General features: G+C 42.4%; 1 protein-coding gene and 1 long non-coding RNA gene across 2 annotated transcripts; one reads left to right on the top strand and one right to left on the bottom strand.

The window, feature by feature from the left end:
• The first annotated feature begins 5,682 nt into the window (after positions 1 to 5,682).
• LOC108959356 lies at positions 5,683 to 7,973 on the top strand. Its single transcript, XR_001986861.2, has 2 exons — positions 5,683 to 6,652; positions 7,817 to 7,973. It is a non-coding gene; the product is annotated as an uncharacterized LOC108959356 (long non-coding RNA).
• Positions 7,974 to 12,091: 4,118 nt separating this feature from the next.
• Positions 12,092 to 16,520, bottom strand: LOC104445498 (G-type lectin S-receptor-like serine/threonine-protein kinase B120). Its single transcript, XM_010059404.3, has 7 exons — positions 14,810 to 16,520; positions 14,080 to 14,190; positions 13,774 to 14,003; positions 13,485 to 13,695; positions 13,143 to 13,380; positions 12,897 to 13,044; positions 12,092 to 12,609 (listed from the first exon to the last, which is right to left on the bottom strand). The coding sequence occupies exons 1-7, from the start codon at positions 16,173 to 16,175 to the stop codon at positions 12,301 to 12,303; spliced, it is 2,613 nt and encodes an 870-aa protein (XP_010057706.3). The 5' UTR covers positions 16,176 to 16,520; the 3' UTR covers positions 12,092 to 12,300.
• Positions 16,521 to 16,839: the final 319 nt, after the last annotated feature.

Raw genomic sequence — 16,839 nt, 5'->3', positions numbered from 1 at the left:
CACCTGAGAGAATTAATATGCTAGGCAGAACTTGTTCTTCTGTGGCCCCGTCTCCAAATTCCTTATGAAAGATTTCAAAAACTATTTTCAGTTTTGCCATCTATATCAATCTGCATCCTCATTTTTTAAAACTTGCAATCTGCAAAATCCAAACCGTGGAAGACTCATTTGACCGCAAACAGACCCACGCGCAACACCGTCGATGCGTTGGCTGCCGTAGCCACATTGACCATATAACCATTTTCCCCTTGTTTTGTACCTGAGCTTTGAAAATGTCAGACTCTGAATCCTAGTAGTAAAAGGGATGACATGGCGTCCGGAAGAACGTAGACTCAAATCAACAAAGTTCAATTTCCAAAAATCCCATCATAAATATCGCTATTGTACTACTCAACGCTTTGAGCAACCACGGTTCAATGGGTAGTGTATATCTTTTAAGCAGATTGAGCACCCACCGTGTATATTTACAAAACCAAACCACAAGTCTTTTAACCTGAATCCAAAACATAATAAACATAAAATAAGAGAATAAGTTACGTATGTTTTAACATAATTATATTTATAATATTTCATAATAATATCAAAACAAACATCAACATGTCCAATCCATTGATTAGTCTTATTAATTTACATGCCAATGGTCCATTCCATTGGTTAATCTTATGTCACACATCAATGATCTAATGAAATCACACGTTGATAATCCATTCCATCGACTAAACTTAAATCACATGTTAATGGTCCACTTCATTGACTAAATTTATATCATATGGCAATAGTCCACTCCATTGACCAATCCGTTGCTCAATATCAAACCATGGTTATGATACAATCCTAGTGACAAAGCAACCAAAATTCCCTCATTAACAAGGTTTCTACTTATTATTAATTGGTAACTCAACCCCAAAATATATTTTAGACTAGTATGTGCATATCTACAAGCCCTATACTGGGCTCATAGCGATGTTGAGCATCAATACCAACCCACAACATGTCACGCCCCGAACCTCGAGCGCATGCCCATCCCTCTCTGGTTGATAAAATTTTGCAACTTCTCAGGACGAGTCGCTGACCCATTGATTTTTAAGCACATGCAGAAGCGAAAATAAATTCCCTGACAATAATCATCTCGGGATAGAAAAGCAGGATATCAATTCATAAAAAGCACACTTTTATAAACAACGAGATTTAGGCACAAAACGAGTTCAGTCGAAAGCCTACAAAAAGGTCAACTCTCACAAGAGGCTATCCTACAACATACTAATAGGACATATCCATCGATCCTCCATACTTCTCCTCCTCAGACTTCGAGACCTTGGTCTTCCATGACCACCTTGTAAGGACCTGACCTGAAAATGGTTATTCAATAACCAGTGAGACAATGTCTCAGCAAGTCCACCTACTAAACCCATATTAGGAGGAAAATACACTTCAAGGCGCTCTAGCCACACAACCACACAATTGGCACAGAGGACTTACCTCGCCTCAGTTTCCTTCCTGCACGTCAGTACAGTTTATATCGCAATGCATATAACAACTGGAACATCTCATCAATTCAATTAATCACCAAGGTCCTGATTATAAGGCTAAACCGTTATGACATGTCTCATTCCATGTCACACGGTTTTGGTCTCATAATCGGGTGCATCAAACTCAACAATCATGCGTTCCAATTGTTAATTACACCTCTTAATGATACGGCCAACTCTACTGGCGGTCTTCTGGCATTGCCAGACGTCGTCTCACCCCCTTTGAGCACGGCAACATCTCTCAATTAGACGGCTTCCTCGAAGGAGCGTAGGTCCAGAATCTACTGCAACCCGCTACCCTAATGCATGGGTAACTCGAAAAGGGATTTAGTAACGTCCGGTATAATTGCTCGAGACTGGTTCTCTTAACCAACACATAACCACTCAATCTCGGCCCAGGACACTATGCATTGCACTCAAATGCCTCCATTAAAATAGTGATCCTGGCCTATTTCCTTCGTATTAAAAACATTCGGTGAAAATAGTCGTGCGTGAGTACACGGTCAAATTGGACCTAGAAAATTCATAACCTTCTTTTCAAAATCCCACTAGTATACATAGTATATAAAACAATTTTCGGTGTTTACCTAACACTCGGGATTTTTTGAATAAATAATGAAATTCACAATTTTTGGAATTAAATATTCAAAATTCCAATCAGCACTCAATTTGCACAAACTAACACTCAATTGTAGAAATTAACCATACCATTGCAATCAGCATGAAATTCCGATCACTGGCTATCCGAGACTAATTTCCGGAAAATGATTAATAATTAAATAATTTCTAAAATAAATTAAATAAAAAATTTAAATGCTAAAATGCCAACCTAGGCCAAAATCACTCAATTAAATACCAATACGAACCCGAAAAATTCCCGAACCCTTCTAGATAAATCACACAATTTATCTAGGCCTCACTTAATCTAATCTAACTACCTAACATGCATAATTGCATAATTAAATCACTAAATTAATCTAACTAACCACCTAATTCCTAATTAAATAAATCTAAACACCCCTTAGACGTCATTAACCTACTAAGAAGAGTTTAATAAATAAACTCACCGGTTTATTGCGGAAACCGATTCATTGCGACGACGGCGTGACGGCGGTCGAAACTTGAGTTTGCGACACATCGACGAAGCTCGGACCGGGCCTAGAACCGGCCAAATAAATCTTAGCCCAAGCTAAGGTTTATTCTTGATTTTGGGCTAGACCCAAGTTGGGCTAGGCCTGCTGAAACAATTGCGAAATGGGCTAAGATTAGGCTAGAATTATGTGTGGGCTGAACTGTGGGCTTCGTTGATTCCACTAGGCTTTGCTGGGCTATGGACGTTGAAGACGTTGGAGATTGGGCCGTTGCAGGCTGCTGGTTTGCATGGGCTAATGGGCCTTCGGTGGAGACCGAAATTTCGATCATTGCTAGGAGAAACCAAACTAGCGAAGCAGTCGTTGTGTGATAGCCTGAATTTTCTGATTTGTTTTTGATTAAATAAATCGGGCTTTTCATCGACGCGTCTATAGTGCTATTCTCTGAGTTGGCCACTCGCAAGATAACTAGACTATCTGAGGAAGCCATTAAGAAATCTAAGTGCAATAGACTTGAGAATTCGATTAGGAATCGACTACTTGACCGTGTCCATCTACCGAGATCATTACGGCACTGTCAAAATCGATCAGAGACCGGAAATAGGTCGATTCGACCAAGATATGTGATCAGAGTGTGGGTGATTCCACCTGATTGCAAAATACTTATCGGTCGGTATTAGACCGACTTTTCTATCGTTTTGGTACCCGGTGTCCGTAATTGAAATCTCGAGATTTTCACGACAATCGAGAGTCGCCAATGTATCGGAGATGTACATTGTGACTTGAGATAAATCGATTACGGGTCAATTGCACCAAAAATTCCTAAAAGTTACCCGGTAGATTAGGTCACGCTAAAAGCGCGCCGAATTGAAAATAACCGCGAATTTGAACCCGATTTCATAAAATTAAAAGTTCTACGGTGTCACGAGCTATTTTAGGAACGTCGGCTCATCCTCCGAATATTTTTCGGAGATTTCGAGATTTTTACGGAAAACCGTTTCGGACGCCGCGGAAAATTAGCAACTTAAAATCACAAACATATGGCAGGCATCTCAGCTTAATGACCAAAACGCAAAGGGAGAATTAACAACTTAAAATCACACGGCTATCATTTGCAGCAACATTACTCTTGTATTTTGACCATGAAATCCAATCACAACTAGTTCTGTTCTACAACAGAAATCCTGATCTACTTCAACACTAGACACAAAACCTAGCGGTTTTCCATATACAGATCATGATCGAGCCAAAGAGAACGATCTAAGAGAGAGCGACAGAACTTGCGCGAGACAGAGCAAATAAGAGAGAGGAATAGAGAGAGAACCTGATCCAGTGAATCCGATCCAGAGAGAAACACCGATCGAGCAAGCAAGCGTTCGATCTCCGAGAAAAAATCAGGTCTTCACGATCTCTAACCGCCGGCGCTTGATCTTCAATCGCTCGCCAATGGAGGAAAACCCTCACCTCCGATTGGAGCTCACGAAAAATCAAGAGAGAGAGAGGATTCAGAATCCACGACCCGAACGGATTGAAACAGGAATCGAAACCCTAACGGATCGAGAGTGATAGAAAGAGAGCTCATCGATCCGGTGAGCCGATCCAGAGAGAAACTCGGTTAAGCGTTGTCGTCGCCGCAACTGTCGTCGATCCAGCCACCCTAGAGAGGGAGATCACTGGTGAGCCTCTGCACCAAAGGACTGAGAGCTGAGCGAACAGGGGTTGGGCGTCGAATTCAGTGGAGAGCCGAATCAAGCCACAGATCGGGAACTGCTGTCACCGCTGGTCAGCTTCAGATCTGAGCTCCCTGCACCTCTGAGCGAGAGAGAGAAATTTGCCGACCGAACTTCCAAGGGAGAGAAAACATAAAGAACTCGTCTCTGATCCCCGAGTAAGAACCCGATCCTCGCAATCCCACACCGCCGGCCTTCGATCTCCAATCCTCGCTAATGAGAGAAAACCCTAACCTTCAACTCACTCGATGGAGAAACGCTGGAAACAAGGGCGGAAGCTTCCTCTGGTGGAAGGCGCGCAAGGCCGAGACTTCCCCCCTGCCCCCCGAGGAATGGCGGATCTCTACCGAGATTCCTCAAGGCTAGGGTTTCGAGATCTTCCATGGAAGCTCCATCGAGCAGTTACAAAGAGAGGGAGAGAAAATCCAGCGAGCCCCAATCCCCTGCCGGCGAGAGCACCCGTGAGTTTTCTTTTCTTCGAGCGAGTGCGGGAGAGAGCGAGAATCAATCACCAGAGAGAGAGAGCCCCAGAGAGAGAAAGAGAGAGAGTTCACGGAGAGTCCCCCGAGCCCGCGAGAGAGAACCAGCCAGAGAAAAAAAAAACCCCATCCCCTTTTCTATTCTTTTCTTTTTCTTTCTTTTATTTTTCTTTTTCTCTCCTTTTTCTTTTTTCGTTTTCCTTATTTCTAAGTTTTTTTTTTCCTTTTCATTTCATTTCATTTTTTCCTTTTTGTTTTCTTTTCTTCTTTTTGTTTTCTTTTTCTTTTTCTCTCATTTTTTTTGGCGATTTTTTTTTTTTATATTTTTGCAAACAATGGATGATTAAAATGTCGACGAAAATTTCGGGTGTCGACAGCTCCGAATTGAAAATAACCGCGAATTTGAACCCGATTTCAAAAATTAAAAGTTCTACGGTATCACGAGCTATTTTAGGAACGTCGGCTCATCCTCCGAATATTTTTCGGAGATTTCGAGATTTTAATGGAAAACCATTTCGGACGCCGCAGAAAATTAGCGAAAATTCAGATGGGCTAAATCGATGGAAATTGGGACTTATAAACTGAGCATGTGAGTGTCGGGGATTTACAGAAAATTATATGGGATTTTTTTTCAATGAAATGGGATATCAAATTTGAGGAATCTGGTGAAGAGTTGAAGTTTAAAATTGATAAATTTCGGAGCTTTGAAGGGGGCTGTATTTTTGGCTTCAAAATTGAATTATTTGGGAAGATTATCCACAAGAAAGTATTAAGAGACATTGGGATAAGATTTCATGCTTTTGGGGGACCAAACTTTGATTAAAGGATAAGGATATTTGACTTTTGCTTCCTTATCTTCTTTGAGGCTTCCTTCGCACTCTCCCCCTCCTCCGTTTCCTTCGCATGCCGATCTCCTTCGCCACTTTTGCATTTCATTTCCTCCTTCATTTTCTGTTTCTCTCTTCCACTCACTCTTTCTCCCGGCCAAAGAAACCCACCGACAGCCCAACGGAAGCCGCTGCCACGAAGTCCACCAACGTGCGTCTCCTTCAGCCTCTTCAATCCGCAAAGCCACGATTCAACCACCAATTGTTTCCCCCTTCAAGTCAACCCAAAACCCCGTTGAAGACTTCCCATTTTTCTTTTGCTGCCGTGCACCCTTCAATCCACTTGCGAGCTGCCTCTGCCGTTCTTCCATACTTTCCTTCGAAGATTGAAGCTGCCACTTGCCCATTAATTCCCCAGCAAAGATCAACGAAGCAGCCCCTCGATCGTCTGCCGTTTCTCCGCCCCACACGGCCACGTGGTCTTCTTCCCCAGCAGTTCGTGGCCCAGCTCCAGTCTTCCCCAGACGCAATTTGTTGACCCCAAAGCCACGCGGCCATCAACGCCGCACATCGATCTCTCCATCTTCGGCTGCCAGGCGTCCCCAAACCGCTCGAGCAACCCAGCAATTTGGCCAGCGCTTCCTCGGTCTTCCATCGCTCGACGCCAGCAAGCGACTCCCATCGTGCGTGTCTACGGCCCAGCGAAGTTCAGCCACATCAACAGGCCCAGCAGCCGCGTGAAATCAGCTGCTCTTCAGCCCATTCGCTCCAGCAAGTTGGTTCAGCCCAACCTTCACGCAAGTTAGGCCCACAAGAAATCAGCCCAGCAGAATTCAGTCTTTGATATTCAGCCCACGAATCAAGTGAAGCGCAGCCCAAGTTGAAAACAAATCTCAGTTGGGCTGAGATTTGTTGGACCTGTTTTAGGCCCGACCCAAGTCTGCCGACGCCGCCGTCGCGCCGTCATCGCGATGAACCAGTTTCCGCAATTTACCAGTGAGTTTATACTCTAAACTCTTCTTAGTAGGTTATTGATGCTAAGGGGTGTTTAGATTTATTTAATTAGGAATTAGATGGTTAGTTAGATTAACTTAATGGTTTAATTATTTAATTGAGCATGTTAGGTGGTTAGCATGGTTTAGCTAAGGCCTAATTAAATTGTGCTATTTATCTAGAAGGGTTCGGGAATTTTCCGGATCCGTATTGATATTTAATTTAATAATTTTGACCTAGGTTAGTATTTTTAGAAATTATATTGAATTAATTAATTAATTTTCGAAATTAATTAATTATTAATTATTTTTCCGGAAATTAGGTCGCGATAGTCGGTGATCGGAATTTCGTGCTGATTGCAATGGTGTGGTTAAATTCTGCAATTGAGTGTTAAATTATGCAAATTGAGTGATGATTGGATTTTTGGTATTTAATTCCAAAAATTGTGAATTTTCAATATTTATTTAGAAAATTCCGTGTGTCAGATTTTAATACCGAAAATGGTTTTATATACTATATAAAATAGTGGGATTTTAAAAAAGGAAGAATGTCAATTTTTCTTGATCGAGTTGACCGTGTACCCACACATGATTATTTTCATGCATATTTCTAATACGAAGAAAAAGGCCAGGTTCACCCTTTTAATTGAAGCATTTAAGTGCAATGCACGATGCCCTGGGCCATATTTGAGTGATCGTGTGATGATTAAGAGAAATCGTCCCAAGCTGCTAAGCTGGACGTTATCCCTATTTGGGATACCCCATGAACAACGGGAAACCGGTTGCAGTAGATTCTGTGCCCTATGTTCCTTCGGGAAAGCCATCTAAAAGAGACATGCCGTGCTCAATGGGGTGAGACGAAGCCTGGCAATGCCAAAAGACCGCCGAACAGAGAGTAGGCCGTGCTATATGCCGAGATCAAAACTAAGAACGCATGATTAATTGAGTGTGGCGTTTCAGTTATTGGAGCTTATTTGTTGCTTATGCTCGTATGTTGTCTATGATATAAATTGTACTGACCAACAGGGTGGAACCGAGACGAAGTAAGTCTCCTTAATTGTGTGATTGTGTGTTTAAGACGCTTCTTAGTGTCTTTCCCTCCTAGTCAAAGTTTAGAGCATGGACTTGCTAAGATATTGTCTCACTGGTAATTGAATAACCATTTCAGAGTCATCGAGTGGAGAACCTAGAGCAGAGAGGAGGTGATCTGAAGTATAGGTCGGATAGGACCGCTTCTTTTGGAGAACAGTCTTTTGTAGTCTTTTAACCATAGACTCTTGTACGTGACTCAACATATGTTTATAAAGGCATATTTGTTTGTGAAATTATTGTTCTACTTTCTATCCCGAGATGATTACTGTCAGGGGATTTATAATCCGCTTCCGCATGTGCAATAAAGAAAAAGGGTCGGCAACTAGTCCTGAAAGTCGCAATTTTTTATCGACTAGAAAGGGATGGGCATGCGCTCGACGATCGGGCGTGACACGTTGAAGCTGGCGGTTGACTGGGACGACAGTTCATGGATTGAAGACTGCTGGGCCAAATCTCGGTTAAATGATGGACGAACTTGCGGGCGAAGGATAGAGGAATGACGGTGGGGTTTCCTGGCCAAAGATGGAGTAGTGGAGACGTGGATGTGACTTCGGTTGCTGCACTTGGTGGTCAACTAAGGAGAGGAGAGCTTAGGTTGTTGGTTGTTGATGGAGGCTTCGTTGGTAGCTGAATTCGCGTGGCAGTGAGAGACATAGACAAGGAGAGATTTCGGTGGGGGGAAGAGGGATTGACCACGTGGCTTCAATTTGAGGCTTCGTGGGCTTCGCTGGGGTTTTGAAACCGCGTGGAACTTCGAATTTCGTGGCAAGAGAAGACTGAGATGCTGACTTGAGTGGGGTTTCGGTGAATGTAGAGAAATGAAGAGAGCAACGAACGATGAAGGTAGAAGAGGTGTGCCAATTTTGCTCACGTGGGGAGGGGAAATGGATGGGTACAAGGGAGAAGCTAGCTAAGAGGGAAGCAAAAGTCTTAAACCCTTAGCCAAATATTAAATGTTTGGTCTCCCCCACAGCCCACACAAATATCTTCTTGTCCCTAATACTTTCTAGGATGAATTGAAGCCAAAATTAGCACAAATGGATGCCAAAAACACAGCCCCAACTCATGCTCCGAATTTCCATTTTTCTTTTTATCTTCAATTTCTTCACTCAATTTTCCAAATTGAGATCCAATCTCGATGAAGAAAAATCTCGAACAATTTTCTATAAATCCCCGACACTCACAGGCTTGGCTTGAAAGTCCAAACTTGCTTAAATTCAGTCCAGATGAATTTCTGTTAATTTTCCGCAACGTCCGAACTGATTTTCCGCAAAAATCCCGAAATCTCTGAAAAATCTTTAAAGGATGAGTCGACATTCCTAAAATAGATCGTGACATGACAGAACTTTTGATTTCTGAAATCGAGTTCCAGTTTGCGGTTAATTTCAATCTAGCGCACTTTTAGCATGACATAATCTACCGAGTAACTTTTAGGAATTTTTGGTGTAATTGACCCGTGATCGATTCATCTCGAGTCACATTGTACATCTTCGACACATTGGCAACTCTCGATTGTCTTGAAAATCTCGATGTATCAATTACGGGCACCGGGTACCAAAACGATAGAAAAATTGGTCTAGTGCCAATCGACGCGTATTTTGCAATCAGGTGGAATCACCCACACTTTGATTACATATCTCAATCGAATCGACCTATCTCTGGTCTTTCATCGATTTCTGACAATGTTGTAATGACCCTTGCAGATCAACACGGTCGAGCAGTCGATTCTTAGTCAAATTCTCAAGTTTATTGCATTAAAATCCTTTAATGGTTTCACCCGATAGGCTAGTTATCTCGTGAGGGGCAATCTCAAAGAATAAGGCCATAAGCGCGTCGATGAAAAGCCCATTTGATATCATTGAAATCAAACTCGAAAATTAGGATGTTACACAACATCCTCCACAATCCACAAAGCCAAATCCAGAAATCATTTTGTATATTATCAAAAGCTTTCGCAACTCACCCCATCTGCCATGAAGACTTTTCATAAAACATTCTCAAACCATTTCAAGGCTCATCTCATAAACCGATCTTACAAAGTAAATCAAATCAAATGCGTGTCATAAAGCATTTTACAAATTGATATCTCTATAATATTCCTTAAACCATCTCAAAATCAAGAGCTTTTCGTAAAAAGTTTTGCAAACCCAAAATATATAATATTTCTCAACTTTGTTTCTTAAACAAAACATATTTTTTCACCAACAAATTCTTACAAAATTCACAACTATCAAGACGTAACAAATGCTCGATCCAAATTTTATGTTAAAAAAACATGCCTATCCATATCTCATAACATATCAAATTTTTATCATTTTTGAAAACATGAATTTACAAATTCTTAAAAGAGATAGCACTACTCATCTAGATAAGCCTCAAACCAAACAACAAGTTCACTTGAATTAGTGAACTTGCATTCCTATCATATAAGAGAGAAATATCATTAAAACCAAGTAAAACTTAATCTCAACTAACGATTCAACTAAACTATACTTATACGTCGATAAAATAACATCTACGCACTAATAAATCACATATCTAAAGCGATAATTTAAGTCATATGCAATGCGAAGCTTGAGCACAGAGCTTTGTCACGCCATAACTTTTTCCAGCGAGCCCCCTTTCAAACGTTCTTACAATCAATAGAAAGCTATTTCAATATACTACAAGGACCCTAACTTGACGGTTGCAAAATCAAGTCGGAAACCAACAAAATAGGGCCTCAAAGCTACTGGACATGCACTGTTCATCATGCACGGGAAACTTCAAAATTTTGTTTTGAGCAAATTGTAAGCTCAAATCAAAATCCATAAAATCCTACAACTTTACAACACCATATACTGACATCTCTATATAAAAACATAGCTCAACGACTCAAAAATTGAACTTTGCCACATAAACTTTCAATAATACCGAATTTTAAGCCCTAAGTCCGGAACTACTTCGATTGAATGAACATGGGCATGAGCTCTTACCGGGCATTGCATTACATAATTGAGGTGGCTTGGCGAAGCTCCCATGACAATATTTTTCTTCTTTTCCTCCTCCTTCTTCTTCTTTCTCCTCCTCCTTCATTTCTTCCCCGCACGCTCTCTGTCTCCTAATGGCCGACGCCACCCTCCCCCCCCTCTCTTCTTTGACTTTTCAATCTTTCTATTCTTTTGTTTCCTTCTCTTTTCTTTTCTCTCTCTTATTATTTTCCTTCCTCTCTCCCGAAGGCTCTCGATCTCTCTCTCCACCACCTCCTCCCCCTCCTCATTTCTCTTCTTTTCTTTTCTACTTGTGGGCCTACTCTTTAGTATTACAGAAAGCGCATGACCATTAGGGGTGTGCAAAAGAACCGAGATCTGCCCGGACCGCCTGGAAACCGGAACCACCCGAAACCGATGGTTCTTAAGGAAACTGGTCCGATTCCCAGTTCCAATTTATGGGAACCGGTGGATACCAATCCAGTTCTCGGTTCCATGGGTGGATCCGCCCACCTGCCCATTCGGATCGGACCGGTTATATTATAATAATATATTAATTTTTAATATTTTAAAAATTCGAACTTAGCAAAAGTATCTATATAGGCTCTAGCTTCTACCTCCCCTTTTCCTCCTCCCCCTCCTCAGGCTTCTCCCCATCATCCTCCTCCTTGGGGATGGGCGAACTCTAGGTCTAAGAATGGTTCATCGTCCTCGTTGTCCTCCTCATTGTCGGTCTCGAAGGAGGAGTGGGAGACGACGGAGGCGGTGGCCAAGGTGGTGGTGGTGGCCAAGACGGAAGCGAAGGGAGGTCACAACCGGTTGAAGGCAAAAAGGGGAAGGCATGGAGGTTGGACCAGTTCCTATGGATCCACCTGGGAACCGGACCGGACTAGCGGTTCGGTTCCCGGGTGGATCCATGCAACTAGCGGGCGATTCCCGGTTCTAGGTCGGGAACCGCCCACCCGGACCATGCACACCCCTTATGGCCATGGGGCTCGGGCTCGAGCTTTGCACTGAATCGTGAGCTTGTGGCCATGGCGGTCATGCTCGAGCCATGCACAGTGCCAGTGAGGATGGTATTAAAATTTTCGCTATTCTTCCTTATGTTAAATTTAACGTTTATCAATGATGAGAGCATTGTACTCTTGCTCAGGAACCGCATGTGCAGGTACATATTTGACTTTGGTTCCAAAAATTCAAAACAAGCCCTCAGCTTATAGATCAAGCCGATCCATTAACACTCTCCCGTGCAAAACAAGCTTCACATGTAAAATACAATACATGTATATAATCACATTGACTAGACAGACAAGGCAATTTGTTGGTCCCAAAAGATGAAATCACACTTCAGTTACAGAACCTGCAAAAGGATGTTTCCGCAACTTGAACCCCAGGACACAGAGCGATAACTTTTACTTGAAATGCCTGTCTAAGTAAAATTGAATGTGATACTACAGAATAAAGAGCAATCAAGACACTTTCCATATCAAAACCAAGGAATCGAGTTATGATTTTTCTATTTCACGTGCGTCCTTTAAACAAAAGTACATCCACACAAGGGAAGAGACAACTTTAATGAATCACATTGGCCTTATCTACCAACCACGGAGCTAATTGTTACGCCATTCAATGACTCAATTTCTTGGCTTTCAAACAAAGAACATGTACCCGTGGAGCCCGTGATCGAGGTTGACCTGGGTAGTTTCGGGAAGGGAAGATCCACTGTTTCGCTTTTTAATAGCAGCATAACGGAAGGCATGGTCGGTCTATTTGGGGCGGAGTCCTGCACGCACAGCAGTCCAACTTGTATGCATCGCAAAACCTCATCCGTAGAGCACGTGTCCCTGATACAGGGATCAATAAGCTCCATCCCCTTCCCTTCTTTCAAATGGTGCCAAGCCTGAAATCGTCATGCACGCATGTGACAAACAGTTTGACGTAGATGTAAACAGACGAACAGCGAATTCAAATATATATTGTTTTAATGCGCAACAACATCTGTTGATAGCACTATGCTTTTTAATGACTGGTAGTTTCTAAGCAACACACGATGGACAAGTGGAAATCAGACTGAGACCACCCTAATCAAAGGCAGTTTTAAACTAAACATTGGGAGCAGATGTAAACATCTCCTAATATGAGAGTTTTGGTGCCTAGTAGCTCAAATATAGAGAAGGATGAACTCACATAGACGATGAGACTAGAATGTTCTAGTGTGCGAAAGCCAAAGTTTTTCTTGCTAGTAATGATCTCCAGCAATAATATTCCGAAGCTGTAGACATCGGATTTGACTGAAAATAGACCTTCCATCGCGTACTCTGGAGACATGTAACCACTGCAATTAAATTGGTAGATGAGTCAGTCCACTCCACACCAATCAGACATTTGGAGTCAAATATGCACTTTAATTTTCTCACTAGGAATCCAACGTACTATGTGCCAACCACTCGATTGGTACTCGCTTCGTTCTCATTTGTACCAAAAATTCTCGCCATGCCAAAGTCTGATATTTTCGGGTTCATTTCTTCATCCAATAAAATGTTACTGGCTTTCAGGTCACGGTGGATAATCCTTAGTCTAGAGTCACGATGGAGATAGAGGAGGCCTCGTGCTATCCCTTCAATAATCTCAAAACGTGTCTTCCAATTCAATTGCATTCGCTTCACTGGATCTGCATTAAATTTTGAAAAGTGAAGAAACAACATCTGAAGAAATTTCATGACAATTCTTTCATGGAATGAAAAAGAATAAATTCAAATGTTTGCCTCAGCTTACCGAAAATAAAACGATCCAAGCTCCTGTTGGGCATGTACTCATAAATAAGCATCTTATCTTCCCCCTTAATGCAGAACCCAAATAGTCTCACAAGATTTCTGTGTTGTAACTTCGCAATTAACATAACCTCATTCTTAAATTCCTCGATCCCCTGGCTTGACTTCCTTGAAAGCCTCTTAACGGCTATTTCTTGTCCTCCAAAAAGGTTTCCCTGCAGATCAGAGGGTAGACAATTAAGTGTGCCTCTATGATATCTCAAAGTCTACGACTAGTGATCATTTAGCTTTACCTTGTATACAGGACCAAATCCTCCTAGTCCGAGCTTGTTTTCTTCAGAAAAGAAGTTCGTCGCAGCTTCGATGGAACTGAATTTGAACACCGGTATGTCAGTTCCCCCTACTTGCTTGGCATCTCTAGCAAGACCATCTGGTCCGGATAATTCAGCGGATAGCTCGTCGTTCCTAACAAGATCATCAGACAGGGGAAGTCTCTTGTTTTTCCAATTGAAAATCGAGAATCCTGCATTTAAAGTTTACTAACATGTAAATAAGAAAATAAGGACCAACAAATCATTCACCCCAGAAGAAAATCTCACCTTTCAAATTGTCCTTGAACCTCCATAACAAATATACCAGTACACCGAGAACTAACGCTCCAACCAAGAAAGTAATTATTTTGAACAGGTTCGATATTTTGCTCTTCGTTTCTATTCATGGAGAAGAGAAAGAAATTAAGTTAGATGGCTCATCATTAGTTGGTAAGTATTCAAGTATTCTACGGAATAGCCAAAGTCATTAGCACATATAAACTCTGTGACAATAGATGTTTTGTCTATCTTATGATACACGACTTCTTGTTGCAGGCGGGTCAGACAAAACAGATCTCGGTTAAGCCATAGAACGGATCATGATATGCTGATAGGAGAACCTTTTTATACATTAATGTTCAGATACTTCACCTCCATATAAGCTTGAAAATACCTAGTTAAGCTGGAGTTATTATTTGAGACTGGAAACATCTCATGGTGATCTCTGCTGACAGTGATTATTTTCATTCCTTTCTAATACTGCACAAGGCTAGATTCATGTTATTCACTTGCACTATTTGTTGAGATCCCTGACCCTTTCTTTTTTGGTCAGCATGACCCCTGACCTTCACGAAGCTAATTTTATACGTAAGAATCTCAGAGATTTCTTTTCTCCGTCACACAATCAGTGTTGGCCTTCATCATTAAAAAGAAGATCACAAGGAATAGGAAACATTACAGTAGAAAAGATAAATCAAGTTTCAACATTGCAAAGGGAAATACCCAAAACAGACCATACCTAATTCAGTCTTGGCGAGACGAATTTGGACGGTCATTCCGCACTGGGCAAAATGCTGTACATCTATCAAATTCTCGCTCCACAGCATGCACCCGATTCGTCTTCCAAAAGCATAAGCGTTGCACGAACAATTTTCCCGACACTTTACCTCACACTCATCCCTGTTTGAGGCTGAAACATTCTCTGCAAAATCCGGTAACTTCACGCCATGCAATTCCAAAAAGCCATCCATCCCACCACCATCTCCTGCTGTAAAGCTGCTGTTGTCCCGACACTGCAATTGGGTCTTCCGAGCACAACCTGCGGACCAGTTACCGCTGTTCCATTGATCTGGTGACTTTGGACTGAACCCTTTCATGCAACTACATTTGGGATAGTCCATTTCATTACATATTGCAAAATCTCCACACCTATTATAGAGGTCACATTCCTTAGCAGGCTGCGATTGCAGCACAGTCCACTCATTACTAGTCTCATCCCAGCCTAATTGCTCCTCCGTCCCATTCCAAAGTATACGGAACATCAAGAGTTTGGATCCATTCGACGGTGTGTACGTAAAATACATGCTTCCATCCGCCTCAATGGGCGTGAGACTGAACCCATATCGAATATCGCTAGTCATATTTGGCACGCCGGTGAAAAACGGCCGATTCCAATGCCCGCTCCTCCATTCCCGGCCTGACTGGCCCCAGATCACTATCTGTGGTGGAATCTGGGAATCGACGCCCATAGAATAGTTCCCAGGGGAAGGGTCATTTGATGACTTCCATGACATGAAGGCACGGTTCTCTCCAGCCACAGAGTTCCACCTCACTCTCATGCCAGGCAAGTACGTGTCTGTCGGGTGTTTGAAGCTTTGCCAATAGGAATTGCTGATATCACCATCAGCACTAGCAGAGTCGGCATCTGTTCCGGCCAAAAGAACAAGATTTCCAGAATCCTTCAGAACAGCTGTTAAGTTGGTGGCCACAGCGGAGGAATTACTGCCACTTGACCAAACTGTGCGATTATTCCCGTCTAAAACCATCAAATTTCCATCACTTGAAACTGTGAAAACTCCAGATTCACCAGAAACTGGGCTCTCCCTGTTTGCAACCCAGACGACGGTTTTAACACTAATCTTGTGGTACCAAATACCAACATATCTAAGAGATGAATTCGCAGGGCTAAAGAACCCCAGTTCGAATTTCCCAGAAGAAGAAATCAGAGTCTTGCCGTCTCTGACAGACTGCCCGCGCGAGATCGAATTGGCTGCATGAGAATACGAAAGCAGAGACAACGACACAAAAAACAAGGAGAAAAGGAAGAAACTTGCTCTGTTTTTGCCGGTGAAGGGCATTCCACCATTGACAAATGCCCCAAGCATCGCTCCGGAGAGAGGGAGAATCAAGAACTCAAGTGGAAATTTGTCAGGGTGAGAGAGGCAGTTTTAATGGCGACCCGTCTAAGGTGTGGCAGTTCATAGTCAGGTGTTGCAGTTTACACACAAGGTTGACGACTTTTTGGAAATGGGATCAACGCTGAAAAAGTGCATTGAATCGAAAGTTGAAACCTCTCTCTTCTTTTTCTTCATGTTTTTTAATAGACCGAACGTGCAGAGGGCCATCGTCGTCCATCATGATTCAGCGAAGGGCTGGTTTCAACACGAGTACAAGCGTTACCGAATAGTGTGAGCAGACTGGTTTTCCAGCAGAAGGCAACGCGCGGGACCCAGCGAAATGGAATGTTTTTCACGTGTACGGTAATCTCTCCCCTACGTCTCTTACCTAAGAGAGATCGAAATCATGCGTGTCGGTGAGGCTGCCAAGTGCTACAGCCATCGCTCCCTCGTTTTTGAAGCATGAAACACCAGAAAGTAAACTCCAACATGGGTCCCAAGCTCCTGTACGATTCATGCCATGATGTCGATTGAAGACCATTGTTCTTTAATGCAGTACTCTCCTCAGGAGCTTTCCCACTACGAAGGACGGAAAACATGGTCCGAGAAGCAAATCAGTGTGATGATTTCTAGAACGCCTTCTACAGTTGAT

Source organism: Eucalyptus grandis, chromosome 5 (genome assembly GCF_016545825.1).
Source record: "Eucalyptus grandis isolate ANBG69807.140 chromosome 5, ASM1654582v1, whole genome shotgun sequence".
NCBI lineage: Eukaryota > Viridiplantae > Streptophyta > Magnoliopsida > Myrtales > Myrtaceae > Eucalyptus > Eucalyptus grandis.
This window is presented reverse-complemented; position numbering and strand designations above follow the sequence as displayed.

Excerpts from the sequence above, each read along its gene's own strand:
- LOC104445498 (XM_010059404.3), bottom strand. The coding sequence starts at position 16,175 with ATGCTTGGGGCATTTGTCAATGGTGGAATGCCCTTCACCGGCAAAAAC. Across the intron at positions 14,191-14,809 it reads TCTCGCCAAGACTGAATTAG|AAACGAAGAGCAAAATATCG; the intron begins GTATGGTCTGTT and ends CTCCATGAATAG. Across the intron at positions 13,045-13,142 it reads AATCGAGTGGTTGGCACATA|TGGTTACATGTCTCCAGAGT; the intron begins GTACGTTGGATT and ends ATTTAATTGCAG.